This window comes from Triticum urartu, chromosome 1 (assembly GCF_003073215.2).
Source record: "Triticum urartu cultivar G1812 chromosome 1, Tu2.1, whole genome shotgun sequence".
NCBI classification, from domain to species: domain Eukaryota; kingdom Viridiplantae; phylum Streptophyta; class Magnoliopsida; order Poales; family Poaceae; genus Triticum; species Triticum urartu.
This window is the reverse complement of record NC_053022.1, coordinates 13138285-13159988: the sequence shown is the minus strand read 5'-3', so window position 1 is coordinate 13159988 and position 21704 is coordinate 13138285. Positions and strand designations below refer to the sequence as shown.

Sequence of the window (21704 nt, the reverse complement as noted above, 5' to 3'; positions counted from 1 at the left end):
ATGTCTTGTGTCAGAGTCGTTGCTTGTACAAAGTCTTATGAGTTCAGGTGGTGTTTCTGAATTGGCTAGTCTTATATGTCCTTTTCCGCAGCATAACCCCTTAGTTTCATAGTTGAATTTTGTTGCATGGCCAAAATCTGCAATTTTCTTCTGCGTGTGCGTGGGTGTCTGTGGTGGGCTGACGGGTTGTGTGGGCTGGGCTGCTCCGATGGGCATGGGCTTTGGGCAGCCCAGCCCACCACATACAGACCCCCACGCGCACACGCAGTAGTCGTCTCCCATTACCTCTCCTCCACCTGGTCCACACGTCCGTCCCCCATAATATCTCTCTCTCCTCTCCCCCTCCCCTCTCTCTCCTCCACTCGTCGCCGCCGTCCAATCTCCGGCGAGATCCCCTCCCCCGCCGGCAGCCATGGCTTCCACCTTCAGCGGCGACGAGACCGCCCCCTTCTTCGGCTTCCTCGGCGCCGCCGCCGCCCTCGTCTTCTCCTGTAAGCCCCCTTCCCCCAGATCTCCCCTCCCCCTCCTCCAGATCGGCGATCTGACCGCGGTGTGTGTGATGCGCGTGCAGGCATGGGCGCGGCGTACGGGACGGCCAAGAGCGGGGTGGGGGTGGCGTCGATGGGGGTGATGCGGCCGGAGCTGGTGATGAAGTCCATCGTGCCCGTCGTCATGGCCGGGGTGCTCGGGATCTACGGCCTCATCATCGCCGTCATCATCTCCACCGGGATCAACCCCAAGGCCAAGCCCTACTTCCTCTTCGACGGCTACGCGCACCTCTCCTCCGGCCTCGCCTGCGGCCTCGCGGGGCTCGCCGCCGGCATGGCCATCGGCATCGTCGGCGACGCCGGCGTCAGGTATACATACATACACACGCGTCCCACCCCCTCCTTCTGCTGCCCTTCTTCCTGATGCACGCACGCACGCACGCGACCTGAAGAGATTTGTCAAATGTGATGTGTGGGAAGAATGCAAATGCTGCTAGCTCCTAATGTAAACACATCCCTTCATGGTTGCGCGGCCTGGGAACAAAAGTGTGTGATTGCTGTGTAGATTGTGGTGGATGCGAGTGTAAATCTTGTGCTTGTTGTTGGTAAAGTAGTCTAAATTCTGGGAGGGTAAGTTACAGCAGGGAATCATGCTACTTCAGTCAGGCTCAGGTGCTAGCAACTTGACATGTGGTTGGACCTTGGGTCAGTCGATGGTACATATTAGTAGAGTATAATCCATGGAAATAAGATGGAAATGATCTTGTCATGTGGGACATGCTTGACTAGAGTTAAAAGGTGAAACTGTGTGTCTCACTTGTTAAACCACACATATTGGCTTATTTCTCTGAACCAGTTTGATGTAATGTTATGCTGGTATGGAGAGAACACCAAGCATAGTGAGTCATGGTAGCCTACTACTATATGAATTGCAATATTGCCCTCCGTTCCCAAATATTTGTCTTTCTAGAGATTTCAACAAGTGACTATGTACGAAGCAAAATGCGTGAATCTGCACTCTAAAATATGTCTACATACATCCGTATGTTGTAGTCCATTTGAAATGTCTACAAAGACAAATATTTGGGAACGGAGGGAGTAGTATAAATCTGATTGATGATGAGTTAAATGCGTGGGAGTATGTGATGTAAATCCTGTGGTAGTTGGTACTAAAAACTAGTATAAATCTGATTGATGATGAGTTACAGCGGGGAATCAATCATGCTACTTGGTTCTGGGCTGTTGTTACTTGGGACATGCTTTACCAATGTTTACATATGAAGTCTGTCAAATGTGGTGTGCGGGGAGGATGCAAATGGTGATAGCTGCTAATGTAAATAGATCCCTTCCATTGTTGCGAGGCTTGTGAACAAAAGTGTGGGATCGCTGCGTAGATTGTCAAGGCTGTGTTATGCAAATCTTGTACTAGTTGGTAAAGTAGTCTACATTCTGAGGAGGGTGAGTTACAGCAGGGAATCATGCTACTACTACCTCATTTGGGATTTGGGTCAGGGGTTGGCAACTTTGACAGGCTACAACCAGATATTAGTAGAGTAATAATCAATGAAAATAAGTTAAAAAATATGTTGTCACCTGGGACATGCTTGACTAGAATTTACAGATGAAGTTGTGTGTCTCACTTGTTAAACTGCACACATCGGCTTATTTCTCTGAACCAGTTTGATGTAATATTATGCTGGTATGAGAGAACACCAAGGGGCGGTGAGTCATGGTAGGATACTATACACTGCTACTATATGAGTTGCAGATAGCAGTTTATTGTTCGTGCAGGATGGAAATAGCTTTGTCAATTAGTCAACAATGTGAATCTGATAGAACATGCTAGTGGTGGATTTATTTATTCTTGTGGCAATAGCTTTGTTTTTTAGCTGTGATATTAGATTTCATAATTCATAGTCCATCATCTAGTTCTACTTCATAATTTTTGGTGGGTCCTTTTACATTGTCTGAAATTATGGCTTCTTCTGTTTGAGCCATAACAATGTTAATATTTCTTTGGGTTGCACATGTTTGTCAAAGCAATTTAACTAGATTCTACATTGGCCTGCTATAATAACATCAGCTTGGGTTTAGCATGGTGATTTCACTTTTCTGGTTTGCACATGTTGTGGAAGCAATTTAACTAGATTCTACATTGGCCCGCTATACTAACTTAAGCTTGGATTTGCATGGTGATTTTTTTTTTGCATCTGGGTTTTTCTGTACACCAAATATATTCAAATGGATGGGGAATCGTTGGTTATTAATTCCTTCGGTTGCTACTATGTATTGGTTTTGTGTACTTATATTATTAAACCTTAAACCTTCTGCTCCATATATCTTAAGCGTATGCATATAGTATAATCAAGATCCAATTGATCTCTGGTATGTATATCAAGCATTTTAAGGAACAGCACTAATAGCTCAGAATTGAGATTGTGCCACTAATAGCAGCTTGGCTCTAAACAATGCCTGCGAGTATTGCAATAACCAGAACATGCTGCCATCTGCTTTTTCCAGAAATATATTATTGCATACTTAAATGTTAAAAGGGGGAAAACATAGTGGTAAATTGATTTTTATATAGATAAGTGATAACCACCTTTTGTCTGGAAGTTGAAGTACTGATTTGACTCTGTTGTTTAACCTTCTTTGCAGGGCCAACGCGCAGCAGCCCAAGCTGTTCGTCGGAATGATCCTCATCCTTATCTTTGCCGAAGCCCTTGCCCTGTACGGCCTCATCGTCGGCATCATCCTCTCCTCGCGTGCCGGCCAATCCCGCGCCGACTAGAAACAAATCGCTTGCAAGCAAGGAGCATACGGTCCATCATTGTATTCTGTTTGAAAGGGTTTATTTCTTCTTAGAGACTTGTTTGGCATTACACTGTGGTTCTACTTCTGTGTTCATGATCAAGGAACATAATGTGGTTGGGATCATAGGGATTTCCACGCCCTCCATCTGTAATTTTATTCTATGTTCGGCAACACAAAGCTACCTGTATCTACTCGTCGTACCTAGCACCTGTTGTATTTATTGTTTGGAGTAATAATCGGCGATGAGCCTCTTGGGACGTGATGAATGAATAAGCAAAGTTAGACCTAGTTCCACTTTTGTGTGTAACTCCAGTGTCTAGATTCATTTTGTTATGTCTGGGGCATGTGGAGTGAATGTTGTGTTTGTTATGTTTAGTGCGTATTTTGTGATGCCAACTACTAGCTGTATCAAGCACACTGGTGTTTGATTGTTTGCTTATGAAAATAAAATTGAAGATTTTGAAATGTGGTTTTGTGAAAAATTCTCATTGTGTTGATAGATAAGGGGGAAAGATCGACTTGGCATATATAGTTTTTTTGGCTCCCAAGCTAAGTGATATGTGTTTTTAATGTTGAAATCGACTGAGAATCCGCAAAATTGCATGATATATTTTTGTGCTTGAGCTTTGAGTATCGCTGCCAAAGATTCTAAAACAGCCCCCCTATACCTATACAACTTATTGAAACTCGAGAAAAAAAAGTAACCTACAATGAACCCTAAATTTTATCGGAGAAAAAACAATGTTTCTTAATTTTATTGAAGATCCTCTTCACCCGTTAACCGAGTAGGCAGCTCCCTTTCCATGTGAACAAAAAAAAAGATTCACCTAAGTGTTATCTTCCCGCACGGTGGCCGCCGCCTCCACCCTCCGCTCGACCCTCCTCCCATCATCCCTCACACCATGTCACCCTCCTCCCTACTCGCACCTTTTCCCTGCGACCTAGCGCACCCGCATAGCCTCAACATGCTGCGCCACAGGCCATGTAGCTCGGATGTCTAACAAAGATTGGCTCGGATGGTGTCATAGGCTCTTTTGCAGGAGGCGGATGCCTGAGGGGAGAGAAGGTGATCCTATTGTGAAACATAGGGAAGGTAGGGTGGAGGATAATAGATGCATGCATGCACGTGTACTCAAATCCTAAAAATTTTGCTTGCTTGACAAGGCCCACCGGTGGTGGCTGCTTCCATTGGAGAGGAAAAACAAATGAAGATACCCGAAACTATTTTTTCACACGGGGCAATTGCCATGTGAAGCCTCTCATGCCCTAAGAGCATTGGTCGTGGCTGAAGGAAACCTAACCCTTAAGTTGGGTCCATTTGTTTGTCCTCCAGCATGACGCAAAATCACGTAGTGCATAAAAGTTTTTTCTGATCTATAAGATAAACTCCATAGAAACAACATGTACGTAAAACAATATGTATCCCTGTATAGATCGTTTGGATCACTATAAGCAGTGATCTAAACGGGTCCTATATTTATTTACAGAGGGGGTGGTTTTTCCACGAATCGATAAAGAAAAAACAGTATATACCACTAAAGTGAGTGTTAGAGGCGGCTAATTAATCAGCACACCGTGTGTGTGCTCTAAAAGGGAAATTGAGCCGTATCTCCTCCGTGCTCGCTACACAATTCACATTACACCCTCCTTCATCTAAAAAAACCGTAAACCGCATTCTATCGGACCGAGATATCAACTTCGACAAACAACCGCGTACCATTAACAATCGGTATATATCTGTTAAAAAACAATCGGTATATCTGAACACAAATATTTCATGTTACCGAATCACAACCACCATAAAAACACTTGTAATTTTTTTTAATAGGATGCTTAGAAAAACCCTGTCAAAGACAAAGAAGAAAAGAAATTATTCTCGGATACAAATCGGAGTCATGCGACGTTTTCCGGCCAAGGCCGAGGGAGCGAGCGGCCTGCCTGCCCAGAGAGAGAGAGAGAGAGCCGAAGAACCCTAGAGAGAGAGAGAGAAGGGGAGGGGAGAGCTCACTCGACGGCGCCGGCGGCCGCATCGCGCAGCGCGGAGGGAGGGAGGGAGAGGGGACAGCCAGCCCCGGCGGCATGGAGTACGCGGCGGCGGGCGCCGGGGGATACTACTACTACCCGCCCGCGCAGCAGCCGCAGCCGCCGCCGCAGACGCTCCGCCGCCGCCCGCGCCCCGCCGCCCGCTGGGTCAAGCAGTGGTACGTCCCGCGCCCCTCCCCTCGCTGATGCCCGTCCGTCTCCGAGATCGCCGCCCCGCCGCGCGGGACTGACTTGACTGACCGGCGCCGTCGCCGTTGCGTTGTCGTTGCGTTGCAGGATCCCGCAGGATCTCGCCTCCCCCGGCTCCAAGTGCGCCCTCTTCAAGTGGGTCAGAGGTACCGCGCGCTCCCCCCTGAACCTCCCCCCTCCTCCCCTCCCCTCCCCTTGAATCGGCGGATGTGTAGCCTGGAGCCTAACGGACCGACAATGTCGATCTGACGCATTTGTTCTTCATCTTATCATGAATCATAGGACAAATTTTGTCTTGCCCACTAGTTTGAGCAGACTGCGCGGCTGCCTGCAGTGACTGATGCAAAATTTAGTGCATCTTATCCTGAATTGCAGAGCAAAATTTATCTTATCCTCTGTAGTTTGTCGTTCAGTTTGAGCTGGTCGTGCGATTGCCTGCAATGTCTAATTGGCGATTGGCTTCTGCGTAACCTGTGTGCAGAGGACGTGTACAAGAATCTGAAGGAGAACGGCGGCGTGGGGCAGGAGCCGGAGGCGCAGCCGCGCAAGGTTGAGCCGGCCACGGAGATACTCTTCCTCTGCAGCTACGACAACTGCGGCAAGACCTTTGTTGACGTGGCTGCCTTGAGGAAGCATGCTCACGTGCACGGCGAGAGGCAGTACGTTTGCCAGGAGCCCGGCTGTGGGAAGGTAACTCCAAAAGTACCTTACACATTTAGCAATGTTTATGCTCGTGTTGGTGAACTTATCCGTTTACTAGCGTTGACAAACTTCCCTGTGATTTCAGTCTCATATGCAAAATGGTTTTAAGCTCTTTATCTTTCTGTCCACTAGGACCTTTCTCTGTTTTGCATAGTTATTGATGGATTTAAGGCCCAATAGATTTGTTTCAGTGCAACTATACATATAAGACCTTTGCTTATGTCCTATACGGGTAACTCATGAACGAAACGACCGTTATATGTGCGCTCACTGTTGATGGGAGAATGTAATTCCTAACTATGTGACTGTTCCTTTTGTACAGAAATGATGAATCCTTTTTCTGTTTGTTTTGCAGAAATTTGTAGATAGCTCAAAGTTGAAGAGGCACCACCTTACTCACACAGGACAAAAGGATTTCGTTTGCCCACATCCAGGCTGTGGTAAGGTAGGGATTCACATTCTATTTCACGACAGCATTCTTTGCATCTAATTCTCACCATACAACTTACATTTATAGTTACAGTGTTCTTCTATCTGGTGATCCAAAACTAAGTTGAGTGGCACCAATTCTATCGAACTGAAGATGTTCCGCTGATTTGATTAGATGAACTTAATGAAACTTCCCCTGATCCCTCAAGCTAGTTTTATGCTTGTAAATTCAATTGCTACGTGCCTAATCTGTTTCTAATTTTAGAGGTTTACTTTCTACTACGCCACAATTTCCTGTTTGCATCTTTGCAAGTGAGTGGTTGGTTTATGCTTTCTTATTGGTGAATACTTTCACTATGGTACGTTTTACATGTTCTAACAAACAAATCCTCTGAATTTCAGGCCTTCTCATTTTTTGCTTCTAATTTTCACCATACAACTTACATTTTTAAATTACAGTGTTCTTCTATCTAATGCTACCAAACTAAGTGGCATGCCAGATTCTATCTAACTGAAGATGCTTTGCGGATTTGATTTGATGAACTTAATAAAACTTTCCCTGACCCCTCAAGCTAGTTTAATGCATGTAAATTCAATTGCTATGGGCCTAAACTGTTGCTAATTTTAGAGGTTTCTACTTTGTACAACTCCACAACTTCCTGATTGCATATTTACAAGTGTCTGGTTGGTTTATGCTTTCATATTGGTTAATCGTTTCACTATGGTATATTTTACCTGTTCTAACAAACAAATCCTCTGAATTGCAGGCCTTCTCATTGGATTTTAACTTGCGTGCACACCTCAAAACACATGCTGTGGAAAATTATCATATATGTCCCTTCCCAGCATGTGGCAAAAGATTTACAAGCGACTTCAAATTAAAATGCCATATTAAGACACATGAAAAGGTATGTTGCTATACCACATTGACTTCCATGTTCATCTTTTGGATCATCTTTTCCTTCTATACATGCTAGTTCCATGAAGTTCTGCGGTACATGTTCAGTTTTATCCCTGACATATTTGATCCACTGAGGAACTTTGTTAACTGTTTTCCGATTGGAACAATGGATGCCATGAATACATTAAGTTGGAGTGTGATCTAGTTTATCAGATTAGTGTCCTACTATCCCAACTACATAATCATTTATTAAAATGCCCATGGTGCCACACTTGCATAACGCGGTTTGCAGTTGTGTATATGAATCTTGTCAGTCTTATGTTTTACTTACTGTGTCTTTTGTGGCCATGATGCAGACTGGATCTCCTATTGCAGTGCAGCATACACCACCAGCAGAAAAACCACAAAGCACCATAAAGCCTTCCATACAAGCAACCCCAAAGCCTTCTGCGCCCACACCACCAAGCTTTTCCAGTGAGCGCCCTTATGTCTGCCCCTACGAAGGCTGTGGGAAAGCCTACATCCACGGTTACAAACTCAACCTCCATCTCAAGACTCAGCACCCTGACCACAATCAAGAAAACAATGGTAGGTCCGCCACACCTGCAGCGGGGTATAACTATGCTGACGGTGGTGACATTGCGCCAAACCCGAAAAGGAGCAAGACAAGCCAAGTGCACAGGGCCCCTCCATCTAACGCCTACAATGTCAAGGTTTCCAGCAGGATGGGTGTTGATACCAGTGGTGCAAAGAACCAGTGGCCAGGCAAGGGTATGTATGACGATGACAGTGAAGAGACCGAGGAAGATCCTGGTGGTAACAATGTAGAAGATGGCTGGAGATACGGTAACCAGAACGCCGACGATGAGGAAACAGAAGAAGATGAAGACTAGCTGGACATTCATTATTTTCCCTGTTTACTGACATTCCGCTGGAGCGTGTGCCCTAGGTTGTTTAGATGTGGTTGTCTGCTTCCTTTTAGTAAGTTTGGTGTATGCCTACGCTGAAAACTAGCAACGAACGGAACTAAGTGGGCATTATAATTATGGTAGAATTAGATTGCGCGGATGTGAACAGACACTTACTGATGTTGTTTGGTCATTTTGTTGAGATGATCCATTTATGTAATATATCTGCCTTCCACCGTGTGGTAGTAAATCTTGTCTGGATGGTGATAAAGTAGCTACTCCCTCCGTTCCAAAATAGATGACTCAACTTTATACTAACTTGGTACAAAGTTGGGTCATCTATTTTGGAACGGAGGGAGTAGATGTTTCCGTTTCTGCTTATTCAAGTGGTGATTTATACCGACTGCCTGCGCCAAGGAACTCAACATGGAAAGGTATCATGTTGTGGCACACATGGTGAATTTTTTTCTGTAGAAATTTGAAGGTGCGTCATCTTATTCACACAGGACAATGGACAAAGGATTATATTTGCCCACATCCAGGCTGTCGTGAGGTATGGCTTCACAAAGTTTGTATTGCATTTTTTTAGTTCTCAAAATACAGCTCACGTTACAGTGTTCTTCTGTTTAATGGTGCAGAACTAAGTAGTGGGATGCTAATTTTATCTAACTCAACATGTTCCGTTGATTTGATTAAATGAAATTAATGAAACTTCATCTGATACTTTGAGCTAGTTTTTGTTTGTAAACCGAGTTCAATTGCTATCCTGGACTATTGTTAATTGTAGAACTTCGTGATTTCCACGATGTAACATCTTTCCTGTTTGCATATCTTCAAGTGACAAAACAAAAAGTAGTGTAAATGATCATGGATTCTTATTGGTGAATCCTTCCATTTTGGTACATGTTGCATCACAATACCTCTGAATTTCAGGCCTTCTCTTTGGATTTAACTTACATGCACCCTTCAAATCACGTGATGTAGAAAATAATCATGTGAGCCCGTTCTCAGCATTTGGCAAAAGATTTACAAGTGATTTCAAATTAAAATGACATATCAAGGCACATGGAAAGGCATCTTGCTATAGAGCATTGACTTCCATGTTCATCTTTTATGCTTTCTTTTCCTTCTATTCATACTCACTAATTTGTAACCCCATCTTAGAAATATATTTAAATAGGTTCCACAGTAAAGCTTGGCAGTGCCAAACTGCCCCGTAGGCCCTAATGCTCATTTTCGTACATGCATTATAAGTTGTGCTCATACTGTTATTCTTCTCTATAAGTTATCCTAAGAAACCTTTCACATCTGGTTAAAATATTGCCCTTCAGGGCCATGGTGATGGTGGCCAACACTAGTGGTTGTACCTTCGTGCTGGAGTTGAGTGGTGGTCTGATCCGGTTGCTGGTCACGATCTGATACAATAGGTATGCAAGGAATTTGGAATGCTCATGTGTTTATAATTAGAAAAGTGGTAATTTCAACGCACTTGGATCTCTGACTATTCAAGCCATCGTTTGATATGTCATACATTATGTGCATGGAAGCCATGAGGCAACTGTGATGTGTACGCTAGGTTTACTGTTTTCTGTTTCAACAAATTAGCTATGGTTCCCACAGAAAGGTTGAATTGCCTATCTGCTAGCAAGTGATGTTTAGGACCAAATTAGCAATGCTGGCTAGAGTGACTGATAATAATTGTAGGCTGGCATTTGTTTGTCCACGGTATATGCATTTGATGATGTGGCTGTTTTTTTTTACATTGCTTCTTTGCAAACTTCTGAGATTTGATGGCACGCCTTTTCTCGCTGTGCTTCTGCTTGCTTTAAAATGGTGTCATATGATTCAGTTCCTTTGCTTTTGGCAAGAAGGTCTGTTATACTTCAGGGATATTCTGCATTTCAGACATGTGGGCTGTTGCTATAGACTCTATCACACAGTTAGCTGCGTAAGTGTTCATTAGCTATCTGCAGTTAGAGTGCTCAATCTGATGACTGCTTGTTTTTTTTTCTGAATGTAGTAGATTCTTTTCTCTCCCAATGAGGTAATGAAATGCACAACAGAACCCACCATTTAACACTAATTTTAGTGCTGACCACACTGTTCTGGTGTTTATTGCCAGTTGAAGGATGTGTTTAAACTTAGATCCTTGGAAGAAAATAGAAGGCAAATGAAAAATCAAGTTTCGGGCCAAATGGATGGAAAAAGGAAAACAAAGGTGAGCAGCCACACGACAATGAGATACTGTTCTTCTTTTTGGCAATTCACTAAAAGAATCGTGTGCACCGTCTCCAACTGCAAGCAAAGCAAAGACTCTAGACTATGGAAGTAAGCATCTCATCGCCTCCAATTGCAAGCAAAGCGAAGGAAAGCAAAGGGAAGCCAGCAGAGACCTGCCATGCCCTGCAGGCTTTGGGATCAATTCCATTATGTTGCTGCAATCTACAGGTGTTCCCTCATGCACGCCCTATTTATACTGACATATGAGTACTATAAACAAGTCACATATGCATACTGATCATCTCGCCCTCAGGTATTTTTCTAATCTATCCATAGTGTTTGAGTGTTCCTCTGTTTGGCCAACATGAGGATGCTGGGGGATCATCTCCAGCACAGCTACCGTCCCCAAAGCTCAACACAGCAGGTACACAAGTCAAAGATAAACAAAACTATTGTATAAATTAGGTAATATTTTTATTATTACATTGAACCGTTATTTTGGGCCTTGCGGCAGCTGAATGCTTGCTGCTGTTTGGATGAAGCTTTACTCTTCGCATGTACTGAGCCGCTGTTCTGTTATTTTGGTAATGCAACCTGGGGCTATGGGGCTATATGGATTAAAAAATTAGGTGCATTTCTTAAATTATATGCATGTGCATCTGGTATTATTACGTATCTATATAGAGGCTGGGGGATCAGAGCTCTTTATCTACAACTAGTAGTGTGATGTGCATTTGCGCGACTAGAGTTTCTATGTATCGTTGCATGTCATTTAACAAATTTAACATCCTCTTAAATATATACTCCCTCCGCCCCGAATTAGTTGACTCAGATTTGTCTACATACGGATGTATCCAAAACGTGTCCAGATACATCCGTATCTAGAAAAATCTGAGTCAACTAATTTGGAACGGTGGTTGTACAATTTTGACCACTCATTTACATGAGAATATACCTGAAAAAATATATAAATCACAGTGCTAGGAATCAAAATGGTGAAGAATATTGCCTAATTTTGTATATTATAATGTTTGATAGCCAATGTTATAAACGTTGGTGATCATGTTCTTCTCAACATATTTTTTTGTTCATGACATAGGTAATTTCATAGTGTTCTTGTGTGTGGTTTATTTAACATGCTCTTATGTGTTGCTGATTGAACACACATGCCCTGCAGTTGATTCAGCCTCTTCATTTCGTCTCCATGTCCAAGCCAAGCAAACACCCTAGACTATCTGAATCTGTTCTTTTCTCGTCAGTTGACTAGAAGGATGTTGCATTGTCTCAACCTTCAAGCAAAGCAAAGACTCTAGACTGTAGAATCTTGCGCCGTCTCCAACTGCAAGCAAAGGGAAGCAAAGACAGCAGGGATCAATTCCATTATTTTGCTGCAATCCTCCAGATTGTTGTGCCCTCATATATATGGCCCTATCTATACTGATTTGAAATATGAGTACTATAAACAGATCAGACACGCACAGTAATTTATGATATCCCTATCTACTATATTTGTCTAATCAATCCATTCTCCCCACTCAATCGAGCTAGTTTGAGCTGTGTTTGACCAACATGAGGATGCGAAAGGATCATCATAGTCCTTAGTTCGAGTCTATCTGCAGCACTTTTCCCCTCCTGAAGCCCAACACAGCAGGTACGTGATTCAACGTATAGACAGAAGTATTGTGCAAATTAGGTGATTTTTAAATTAGATTGCATCACTATTTGGTTCCTGGCAGCTAATGCGGCGTGTTGTTACTCTCTGGATATTTTTCTTCTTTCTGCTTTACCTTTTGCATGTACTGAACCGCCCTTTCATTATTTTGGTAAGAAAACCTGGGGCTTCGTATGAAAAAAGAACTACTTGCATTTCTCAAGTTATATGCACATATTTTTCTGGTATTTGCACATGCTTCTGGTATTTTTTGTAAATAATATATCTGTAGACTCCGGGGGAGTTCTTTATCTTCAATTATCTATAATAAAATAAAAATAAACTCAAGTGGTAGTTATTGCACGCAAATTCAAAATCTCCTCATGAGGATTGGATGCTGAGAGACCATGTTTTTTCCTTTCTGCTTAGCTCTTTTTGTAGGCTAAACAATTGACGCTACCATGTCACGTTAAATTTTTTGCCGAGACAGCATCTCCATTCAGGTTCTGAAATTTATCCTCTTCAATTTGTTTTCAACTCCAAGAAAAGTGAAGAGCCTGGAGTATGAGAACCTGTTATGTTTTCCGGCAATTGACAAGAAGAATGTTGCATTGTCTCAAACTGCAAGCAAAAGAAAGACAAAAACACTCTAGAGTATAAGCATCTTGCATCGTTTCCAACTGCAAGCAAAGAAAAGCTAGCAGAGACCTTGCACACCCTACTGGCTTTGGGATCATTTCCATTAGTTTAATGCAATCCTCTAGGTGTGCCCTCATATATATGGCCCTGTTCTGAGCGTTCCTCTGTTTGAGCAACATGAGGATGTTGAAGGATCATCAACACTCTATCTATGTCCAGTATGGCTACCCTCCCAGAGCTCAACACAACAGGTACGTAATTCGAAGTATAGACAAAACTAGTGTAATAATTAGGTTATGTACATTTTTTTAAACTATATTGAACCCCCTTTTTGGTGTCTGGGTGCTGCTGAATGTGGTGTGTTGCTACTGCTTGGATTTTCTTTTCTTTCTGCTTTACTCTTCACATGTACTACTACTGAACCTCCCTTTCCAATATTCCGGTAATGAAACGGGGCCATGGGGCTTCGGAAACTAGGTGCATTTCATACGTGCGCATCTGGTATTTTCAGTAAATGACGTATCTGTAGAGTCTGGGGGAGTTGTTTATCTTCAATTATGTAGCATGCAATATGAATAAACCCAAGCGCTAATTTGTGCGTAAGAACTGAAACATCACAGAAAAGCTGGACGATTGCAAAATAATTTCTCACTAAATGGACGGTCTCAAAAATTAAATACAGTGTATCAACATAATTTATTTTTGTTAAAGATGCTTCTTTTTGGAGCAAGTTAAAGTATTTTAGCTTCTTGGCAGACTGACAGTAGCGAGCATCCAGCAGCTCTGGAATGAGTGGGAGATCCAGTGCTTGGTGCTTGTGAGCTTCTCCCTGCAAGTCTTCCTCCTCCTCTTCGCGGGGTTCCGGAAGCGCCATCGCTCCCGCGTGCTCAGCCTTCTGTTGTGGCTCGCCTACCTGTCTGCAGACACGGTGGCGGTCTTCATCCTCGGCCGCCTCACACGTGTTGGAGGCGACGACTCACTGGTGCTCTTCTGGGCACCGTTCATGCTGCTCCACCTCGGAGGGCAGGACACCATCACAGCCTTCTCCATGGAGGACTGTGCCCTGTGGAAGAGGCACCTTCTGAACCTCACCACCCAGGTGGCACTGGCCATCTACGTCGTGGGCAAGCAATGGCAAGGGGACAAGCAACTTGTGGCTCCCATGGTGCTAAGCTTCATCTCTGGGACAGCCAAATATATGGAGAGAATATGGATACTTGGGAGAGCCGGCTCATGGGGACCTATAAGCAGGCCTTGGGGTCCGTTGTGTGGGCAGAAAAGAACCCTGGGGCCCAGGCTTGACACACATGCTCCTATCTGGTCATTGTTCTCTTCTGACATGGAGGATGTGGCTCATGACATGTTTTATAATAGCATGAACTATTTCGTGAACAGGACTAGTAAACGGCTTCGCAGGACTGGTTTACATCAGGAGGAACGAGATCGTCTCAAGTCAGACGGGGGAGTTAACTTGGCATACAAGTTGGCTGAGACCCAGCTCTCATTGATCTATGACTTCTTGTACACCAAGTTTGGAAGCCTCGATGGTGTGTTGCACCGTCTCACCATCCTTGTCATAAACTCTACAGCTCTCGCTCTGTTTGCTGTTCATCATAAGGGAGAGAGGGGGCGATCAGAAGCTGTGAAGTACTACTACAGAGTAGCTGATGTTGCCATCTCTTACATATTGCTTGTGGGTGCAGTGGCGTTTGAGATATCCTCTATATTGATGTGGCTCATGACATCATATTCGCCATCCAACGTATGCACAGGACCAAGCGGAGGCCATAGTCCAAGAATTGTGCTTAGCATCCTCAAGCGCCTCCGCCCAGCACCGAAAAGCAACAGATTGGAGTGGTCAGGTAAGCTGTGGCAGTATAACTTTATTGATGAAATCATCCAAAAGGAGAAGGCAACAAGGGAATATGGATGGCTGAAACGGATGATGTGGCGTATCGGCATCAAGCAATACCACCACACAACCAAACATGTTGCCATCTCCCCAGAGGTAAAGAAGGTGTTCCTTGATAAGCTGTGTGACAATCACTGGAAGTTGTACTTCAGCAGCTTCACTGCCGAGTGGGCAGCTTATATTCCTTCTTCCTCCTCTGGGTTTGGTGCAGCTAAACAGAAAGTCCGAGGCATCTTCAAAGATAGGGATCTTGTATCAAGTGCCTTTCTTTGGCACCTTGTGACAGACATATGCCTAGTGCGGGACGAGACGCCCTCTAAGCTTAGAACCTGCAGTCAACACGTGTCCAATTACATCATGCACCTGGTCTACAAGTGCAACTTGATGGTTGATGCTGACGGGTGTTTATTTTTCGAAGAATGTATAAAGTGGATTGGCGCATTTTGCAAAGATGCCAACTATGATAAGAGGGACCTCCTCCCGAGATTCCACAGAGACGATTCTGACTTTGAAGGTTCAGTTGACCGTCTAGCTAGTCTAGCTACTGATGTGGCTTTTCTGCTCAACGGTGAGGTAGCAGCTGCTGATCAGTGGGAGATGATCATAACAGTATGGATGGAAATGCTCTGCTACATCGCAGTCAACTGTGATCATGGGTTCCATGCCAAGCAGCTGAGCGCTGGAGGGGAGTTCCTCACTCATGCCAAGATGATCATGTTTCCCATATTACAACTGGCTGATCCCGATGAGTAGTGACGGATGGGGGCGAGGCCCGGGGCGTGAGGCCCAAATCCTTTGTATATTATACCACAGTATACATAGGGGGCCCGGGGTGTGAGGCCCAAATCCTTTGTATATTGTAGCACAGTGTACATAGGGGGCCCGAGGCGGACCGCTGGGCTGGATCCGCCCCTGCTGATGAGTGATGTAACATAAAAACACAACTATTGGGTTCATCTGCAAAGTTACTTTCTTATGGTTGTGATTTTCTAACCATCAGCAACAAATTGTACAGCTAATTAATGGCCAAACCTTTCTAAGTGACATATGTGAGTATACTGGAGGTTGCTGCATATGGTGGTTGATACCTCGTGTGTGGTCTGAGAACTTGGGGATTGTCTTTTTTTTTTATGGGAACTGGCAGAGGTTCTACTGTAACATCCTCAGTTTAGTAATTACTCCCTCCGTCCCGTAATATAAGAGCGTTTTTTACGCTAGTGTAGTGTCAAAAACGCTCTTATATTATGGGACGGAGGGAGTAGTAACTAGGGGTTGTAATGTGCATCATGATCATTGCATATCATCATCTGTTTAGGTGTGAAAATGAGGATAATTCAGGAAAGTGCTATAAAATGCACTGCTATATGTCCTTCAAAAATCATGAGAGCTTCTCACATATAGAGGAAACGAGGCTAAGCATCTCATCGCCTCGGATTGCAAGCAGGAAGCCAGCAGAGACCTGCCATGCCCTACGGGCTTTGGTATCAGTTCCATTAATTATTTCTCTAATCAATCGTATATATTGTTTGACCAACATGAGGATGCTGGAGGATCGTGTCCAGCACAGCTACCCTCCCCAACCTCAACGCAGCAGGTATGTAAATCAAAGTACAAAAAAATCTGTTACATAAATTAGCTAATGTTTCTATTGTTATATTGAAGCGTTGTTTTATGCCTCGCGGCAGCTGAGCGCACAGCTTCTGTTTGGATGAAGCTTTACTTTTCGCATGTACTGAACCGCTGTTCCTTTATTTTGGTAATGCAACCTGGGGCCATGGGGGTTAAAAATTAGGTGCGTTTCTTAAATTATATGCATGTGCAGTTGGTATTATTACGTGTCTATATATAGGCTGGGGGATCAGCTCTTTATCTACAACTAGTAGTGAGCCTTGTGCATTTGTTCGGCTAGATTTTCTATGTATTGTTACATGTCATTTTAAAATTTTAACATGCTTTTCAATATGTACAATCTTGACAATTAATGTGAATGAGAATATACCTGACAAAATATATAAATTATAGTGCTAGGAATAATATTGCCTGTTTTTGTATATTTTTTAGTTGGAGTTTTTGTATATTAATAATTAATAGCCAATGTTATAAATGTCAGCGATCATGTTCTCAGTTTATGTTTTTTATCCATTGCCAATAGGTAATTAGACAGCAAAAGAGAAACACCTTGTTACCAAGCTTAAAGAAAAAGAAAGTCTTTTTGAGAACTTCCAGCCATGATTTAAATCAAATGCTGCTGGCTCATGCATATCCAAACACAATTCTCGTCCTCCACCCATCTTATTACTTTATTAGCGATGTCGCAACTTTGTCATTGGATTAGTGGTGTGTCATGCATCCAAAATGCTACGAACATGTGCATCTAGCTTCCTCTAATTTCTCTATCGCCATCTAATTCCTCTGATTTCAGTGCCATTCTTCCTAGAGTTGTTCATGCTCATCTCACGAGCCATAATCGGGGCGACAGGGAATGATTTCGTCTTTGAAGGAGTTCAACCTAGCTTCTGCAGATGTAGAAAGAAGTTCAAGGAAGAACTGAAACTGCTCATCTTTAGTGCCAAGAGAAAGAAGTATATCTCCTTATCGGCCTGGGCATGGGCGTTTCAGTGAATCGTTTCCTTATTCTGTTTCATTTTTCTCTATGCTGTACATATATGTACATACTCTTGTATGGAAATTTCATATTTGCGCAGCAGGAAGTTCCTACTGTTTTGCGTCAAAAAGAAAAAGGAAATTGACTGCTCTGGCCATCCTTCTCACTGATACGGCTTAGCATGGGCATCAAGAGTCGACGCCCTACACCAGTACAGCCGATCCTCATCGGGCCGGCTCAATAAGAGACAAAGAGGGGTTCATGAAATTACTTATTAAAAGTGGTGTGTTTAAGTCGTGTGTGCACCATGTTTTTTCTTTCTACTTATATGGTTTCTTATTTGTTTAGCATCTCCCTATTTTGGTTTCTATTTTTCTTTTTTTATTTAGTTAGAGTTGATGATGTGGTAGTATTCTTTTTTCTCATTTTTGGTTTGATTTATATTCACTTGTTTCTTTTTCGTCTTCTATTTTATTTTTTGTTTCTTTTCTTTTTTTATTTTCCTTTTCACCTATATGTACTTTTTTATGTTGAGTGGTTTATTTATTTATTATTGGTCTAATTATTTCTTGGCTTACATTTCTTCATATGTTCCGCTAATTTTTTATTTGTTTTTTCATTGTGTTTTATTTGTTTACCAACATCGATGAAAAAATCTATAACACTCTAGGTTGTATTTTGAATAACATTTTCTTGAGGTAGTAGCATGCTTTTTGATTCTAGATGGGCACTTTTAATTCAATGGTTTGAGTTGATAAAAAGTTCATATTATAATTGGAATATCAAACTATATTCTAACGGCATATGTCGTTGGATTGCATTTGAAAAAGTTTTTCAATTGCATTATTCTTATGGTACATAACTCTTACTGGCATTATTGATGATCGAAATTCAAAACGCGTGCGAACCTTGTGAACCCGGAGTGATGGGGGCTATAATTAGGAGTTGCAGTTCCGGTGGTGGTTATGTTTGAGATATAAGTCCATGTTCATAGGAAAATCGAACTATGTTTGTTTAAGATCGATCATTGATCTATGTTTGACTGCTCATGCCGTCTTTTTTCACTAGTACCGTGCTTATTATGGGCACTATGACGATGCGCGCCCGCAACTGATCTTTGTCAGGTGGGCCCAATAATAGGTGAAGAGGTTCATCACAGTTCTCATGAAAAGTCATGGGTTGCACACCTTGTTTTTTCCTTGTATTTTTCATCTCCCTATTTGGTTATTTTGTTCCTTTTACTTTTTTCTTCAGTTATACTCCCTTTACTGATCTGAAACGTCGTCTTATACTTAAATCTCATTTTTGGTTTACAGAGGAAGTACTTGTGTTCTTTTTTTCTCATTTTTGGTTTGATTTATATTTACTTATTTCTTTTTTGTCTCCTATTCCCTTTTTAGTTCTTTTCTTCCCTTTTCACCTATATGTACTTTCCGACGTGTTACTTTTTTCCAATTTTTTGGTCTGATTGTTTCTTAACTCACATTTCTTTATGTTTTCATGGATGTTTTATTTGTTTACCAACATTCATGAACAGTTTTTACAACGCTTTTGGTTGTGTTTTGAATACTTGGAACGTTTTTTTTTGAGCTAGTGGCTAGTGTTATGACCCTAGAAAACCACTTTTAATTCAATGGTTGGCGCATTTTTCTTGGACAACATGCATATTTTCTAGCATAAGGTGGACATTTTCGTTAAATCAAATGGACATTTTTACGTTAGAATTGGAATGTTTTTCTTGAACTATATCCTAACGACACAAGTCATTGGATTGCATTTAAAAAGTTTTCAATTGTATAACTTTTATGGTACATAACACTTATTGCTCTAATTGATGATCAAAGTTCAAAATGTGTGCAGGCTTGGTGAACCTGAAGGACGGGGTAATACTTAGGAGCTTCAATTCCAGTGGCGTTGTCTCCGGATATAAGCCAATGTTAATGAAATTATCGAGTTATGTTTGTTGAAGATCTTCGATCTATGTTGGACTGGTAAAGCCATCTTTTTCACTTGCAGCACTTATTGTGGGCATTAAGTCTTACACCTACAGTTGATGATCTTATCGGGCCATCTCAATAATAGACGGAGGGGTCCATCACAATAGTAATAATGAAAAGCCGCGTGTTCAAGTTGCTTGCACATCTTATTGAACAAGAAAATTCCTAAGATTACAATCGAGTTGCATAGGCACACTTGCGTAAGGAAAGATCACAAGTTCACAACTGAACATTCTATAAAGAAGATGAAAAATAATAATTCCGAAACCAAAGATCATGCAACTTTCATGCAATGATTGGATATAAGAACATACTATCCGTCCAGGGGATGGAAAGGCAGTCACAACAAGATGATGGATGTAGCCCCAAGCACTTTTCTTATTGTCATATGTAAATGTAACTAATTATTTTGCTAGAAATATTCAAACCAGAGCTGGACAGCAGGCAAGGAGAGGTTTGCATGTGCTCTTGGCGTGGCATTAGCACCACCCACTCTTACTTCTCAGCTCCTCCTTCTCCTCTTAGCCCATCAATTACTACCCACCTATAGCCATAGACCCACCCCATGCGTGCTAGAGATGTTCCAGTCCCCTCCATTTTGCTCATCCTCTTCGCGCTCTCCGTCGTCGTCACGCAGGCGCCCTTCTTCCGGGCTCGGCGCCTGATTAGCGATGCCGGCGGTGGCCGCGCTACGGCTTGCACCAAGGACGCCGCCACCTGTGGCTGCGATTACTCTGATGGGAAATGGGTGAGGAGCCGCTCCACTGATGCTATGCCATACGGGGAGGACTGCCCGTTCCTCGACCCCGGCTTCCGCTGCATGCAAAATGGGCGGAATGACTCCTCCTTCCGCCACTGGCGTTGGCAACCTCGCCGCGGCAGCTGCCACCTCCCTAAGTACGTCGGTAACCATTGTTGTTGACATATCTATATTGTAGAACAAATGATCTTGTCTTGTCTCTGCCACCATGAATTCTAAGGAAATGTGATCATGTTCTATAGGTTCAATGCGACGGATATGCTGGAGAGGAGCCGGAACGGCCGGATCGTGTTCGTCGGTGACTCCATTGGCCGCAACCAGTGGGAGTCCATGTTGTGCATGCTCGCCGCCTCCACGCCGGCCGGTTCGAGGATATATGAGCAGTTCGGGAAGCCTCTGAGCCGGCACAAAGGCTATCTATCCATGGTCTTTGCGGACTACAACCTCTCCGTGGAGTACTACCGCGCACCAATGCTCGTCATGGTTGATCGCCTCCCTCCGGCGAGCGATGGCGCCATCAAGAGGGCCATCCGACTTGACGCACTACCGTGGCATGCTGCCCGCTGGGCTGGCGCTGACGTGCTCATCCTCAACACGGGCCACTGGTGGAACCTACACAAGACCATCAAATCGTATGTAATTAGCTAGCTATTTCACTACATATTTACATTGTTATGACAATGATTAATTATTTGACTAGAGTTGCAATCCACGGTCGCAGTGGAAACTATTTCACGGTGGGCGACCGGTTCAACATGACAACAAACATTAAGGAAGCATTCCGGCGGTCTCTCCAGACGGTGAAAGATTGGGCACTAACCAATGCACGACTCTCCAAGAGTAGCTACATCTTCTTTAGGAGCTATTCTCCATCGCACTACGGCAACGAGACATGGGACACAGGTGGCTCCTGCGTGGAACAATGGGATCCGCTAACGTTGATTACCAGTGAGAGTGACTGGCATGAGCACTTGTGGATCAACACAATGATCTCAAGTGCGGCACAACGCATGAGGAGACGGCATGGAATGAACAAAGATGCGGTTTTCTTGAACATAACGTACATGACGGGCATGAGGGGGGACGGGCACCCGTCGAGGCACCGGGAGCCCGAGACGCCATCGGATGCGCCAGAGGATTGCAGCCACTGGTGCTTACCGGGTGTGCCGGACACGTGGAACCAGATGATGTACGGGCACCTCGTGTCCATGGGATTTGACATTAGGTCAATTAAAAGATAGGTAGATGCATGCTATATATGTGGTTGTGTGTGCAGGTATATTGTTTGGAAGGCAAGATCGGACCAGTCCTAGTCATAGTTAATTTAAATTTATTGTGTCATCTAAATACTTAGGTTGTAGTAGTTTATACAAGTCTATTTGTTTTGAACTTTTATATAGTTATACCACATAGGCATATCAGACCTCCATCGAGATTAAGTGAGTT

General features: G+C 43.2%; 4 protein-coding genes across 5 annotated transcripts; all 4 read left to right on the top strand.

Annotated features, from left to right (window-relative positions):
• The first annotated feature begins 266 nt into the window (after positions 1–266).
• Positions 267–3609, top strand: LOC125542731 (V-type proton ATPase 16 kDa proteolipid subunit-like). Its single transcript, XM_048705907.1, has 3 exons — positions 267–491; positions 572–857; positions 3147–3609. The coding sequence occupies exons 1-3, from the start codon at positions 413–415 to the stop codon at positions 3277–3279; spliced, it is 498 nt and encodes a 165-aa protein (XP_048561864.1). The 5' UTR covers positions 267–412; the 3' UTR covers positions 3280–3609.
• Positions 3610–5230: 1621 nt separating this feature from the next.
• Positions 5231–8727, top strand: LOC125542724 (zinc finger transcription factor YY1-like). The gene is made up of 6 exons (XM_048705896.1): positions 5231–5503; positions 5622–5680; positions 6016–6224; positions 6592–6681; positions 7433–7573; positions 7923–8727. Exons 1-6 carry the CDS (start codon positions 5382–5384, stop codon positions 8457–8459), a joined length of 1158 nt encoding a protein of 385 aa, XP_048561853.1. The 5' UTR covers positions 5231–5381; the 3' UTR covers positions 8460–8727.
• A 92-nt stretch (positions 8728–8819) lies between these two features.
• On the top strand, positions 8820–16099 carry LOC125542714. Of its 2 annotated transcripts, none has more exons than XM_048705879.1 (6): positions 8820–9027; positions 9806–9901; positions 10597–10922; positions 11008–11118; positions 11872–13235; positions 13741–16099. In XM_048705879.1, the coding sequence occupies exons 5-6, from the start codon at positions 13162–13164 to the stop codon at positions 15647–15649; spliced, it is 1983 nt and encodes a 660-aa protein (XP_048561836.1). In that variant the 5' UTR covers positions 8820–9027; positions 9806–9901; positions 10597–10922; positions 11008–11118; positions 11872–13161; the 3' UTR covers positions 15650–16099. The 2 variants fall into 2 exon arrangements, with proteins under 2 accessions (XP_048561836.1, XP_048561840.1); XM_048705883.1 differs by having other exon boundaries at positions 10597–11118; positions 11872–12345; positions 12775–13235.
• A 3869-nt stretch (positions 16100–19968) lies between these two features.
• Positions 19969–21704, top strand: LOC125536649 (protein trichome birefringence-like 8). The gene is made up of 3 exons (XM_048699916.1): positions 19969–20395; positions 20501–20890; positions 20980–21704. Exons 1-3 carry the CDS (start codon positions 20064–20066, stop codon positions 21497–21499), a joined length of 1242 nt encoding a protein of 413 aa, XP_048555873.1. The 5' UTR covers positions 19969–20063; the 3' UTR covers positions 21500–21704.

Coding starts and splice junctions, on each gene's coding strand:
- LOC125536649 (XM_048699916.1), top strand. CDS start 20,064: ATGCGTGCTAGAGATGTTCCAGTCCCCTCCATTTTGCTCATCCTCTTC. Junction 20,396..20,500: donor GGCAGCTGCCACCTCCCTAA/GTACGTCGGTAA, acceptor CATGTTCTATAG/GTTCAATGCGACGGATATGC. Junction 20,891..20,979: donor CTACACAAGACCATCAAATC/GTATGTAATTAG, acceptor CCACGGTCGCAG/TGGAAACTATTTCACGGTGG.
- LOC125542724 (XM_048705896.1), top strand. CDS start 5,382: ATGGAGTACGCGGCGGCGGGCGCCGGGGGATACTACTACTACCCGCCC. Junction 5,504..5,621: donor GCCCGCTGGGTCAAGCAGTG/GTACGTCCCGCG, acceptor GTTGCGTTGCAG/GATCCCGCAGGATCTCGCCT. Junction 6,225..6,591: donor AGGAGCCCGGCTGTGGGAAG/GTAACTCCAAAA, acceptor TTTGTTTTGCAG/AAATTTGTAGATAGCTCAAA.
- LOC125542714 (XM_048705879.1), top strand. CDS start 13,162: ATGAGGATGTTGAAGGATCATCAACACTCTATCTATGTCCAGTATGGC. Junction 13,236..13,740: donor CCCAGAGCTCAACACAACAG/GTACGTAATTCG, acceptor GCTTCTTGGCAG/ACTGACAGTAGCGAGCATCC.
- LOC125542731 (XM_048705907.1), top strand. CDS start 413: ATGGCTTCCACCTTCAGCGGCGACGAGACCGCCCCCTTCTTCGGCTTC. Junction 492..571: donor CGCCGCCCTCGTCTTCTCCT/GTAAGCCCCCTT, acceptor ATGCGCGTGCAG/GCATGGGCGCGGCGTACGGG. Junction 858..3,146: donor GTCGGCGACGCCGGCGTCAG/GTATACATACAT, acceptor CCTTCTTTGCAG/GGCCAACGCGCAGCAGCCCA.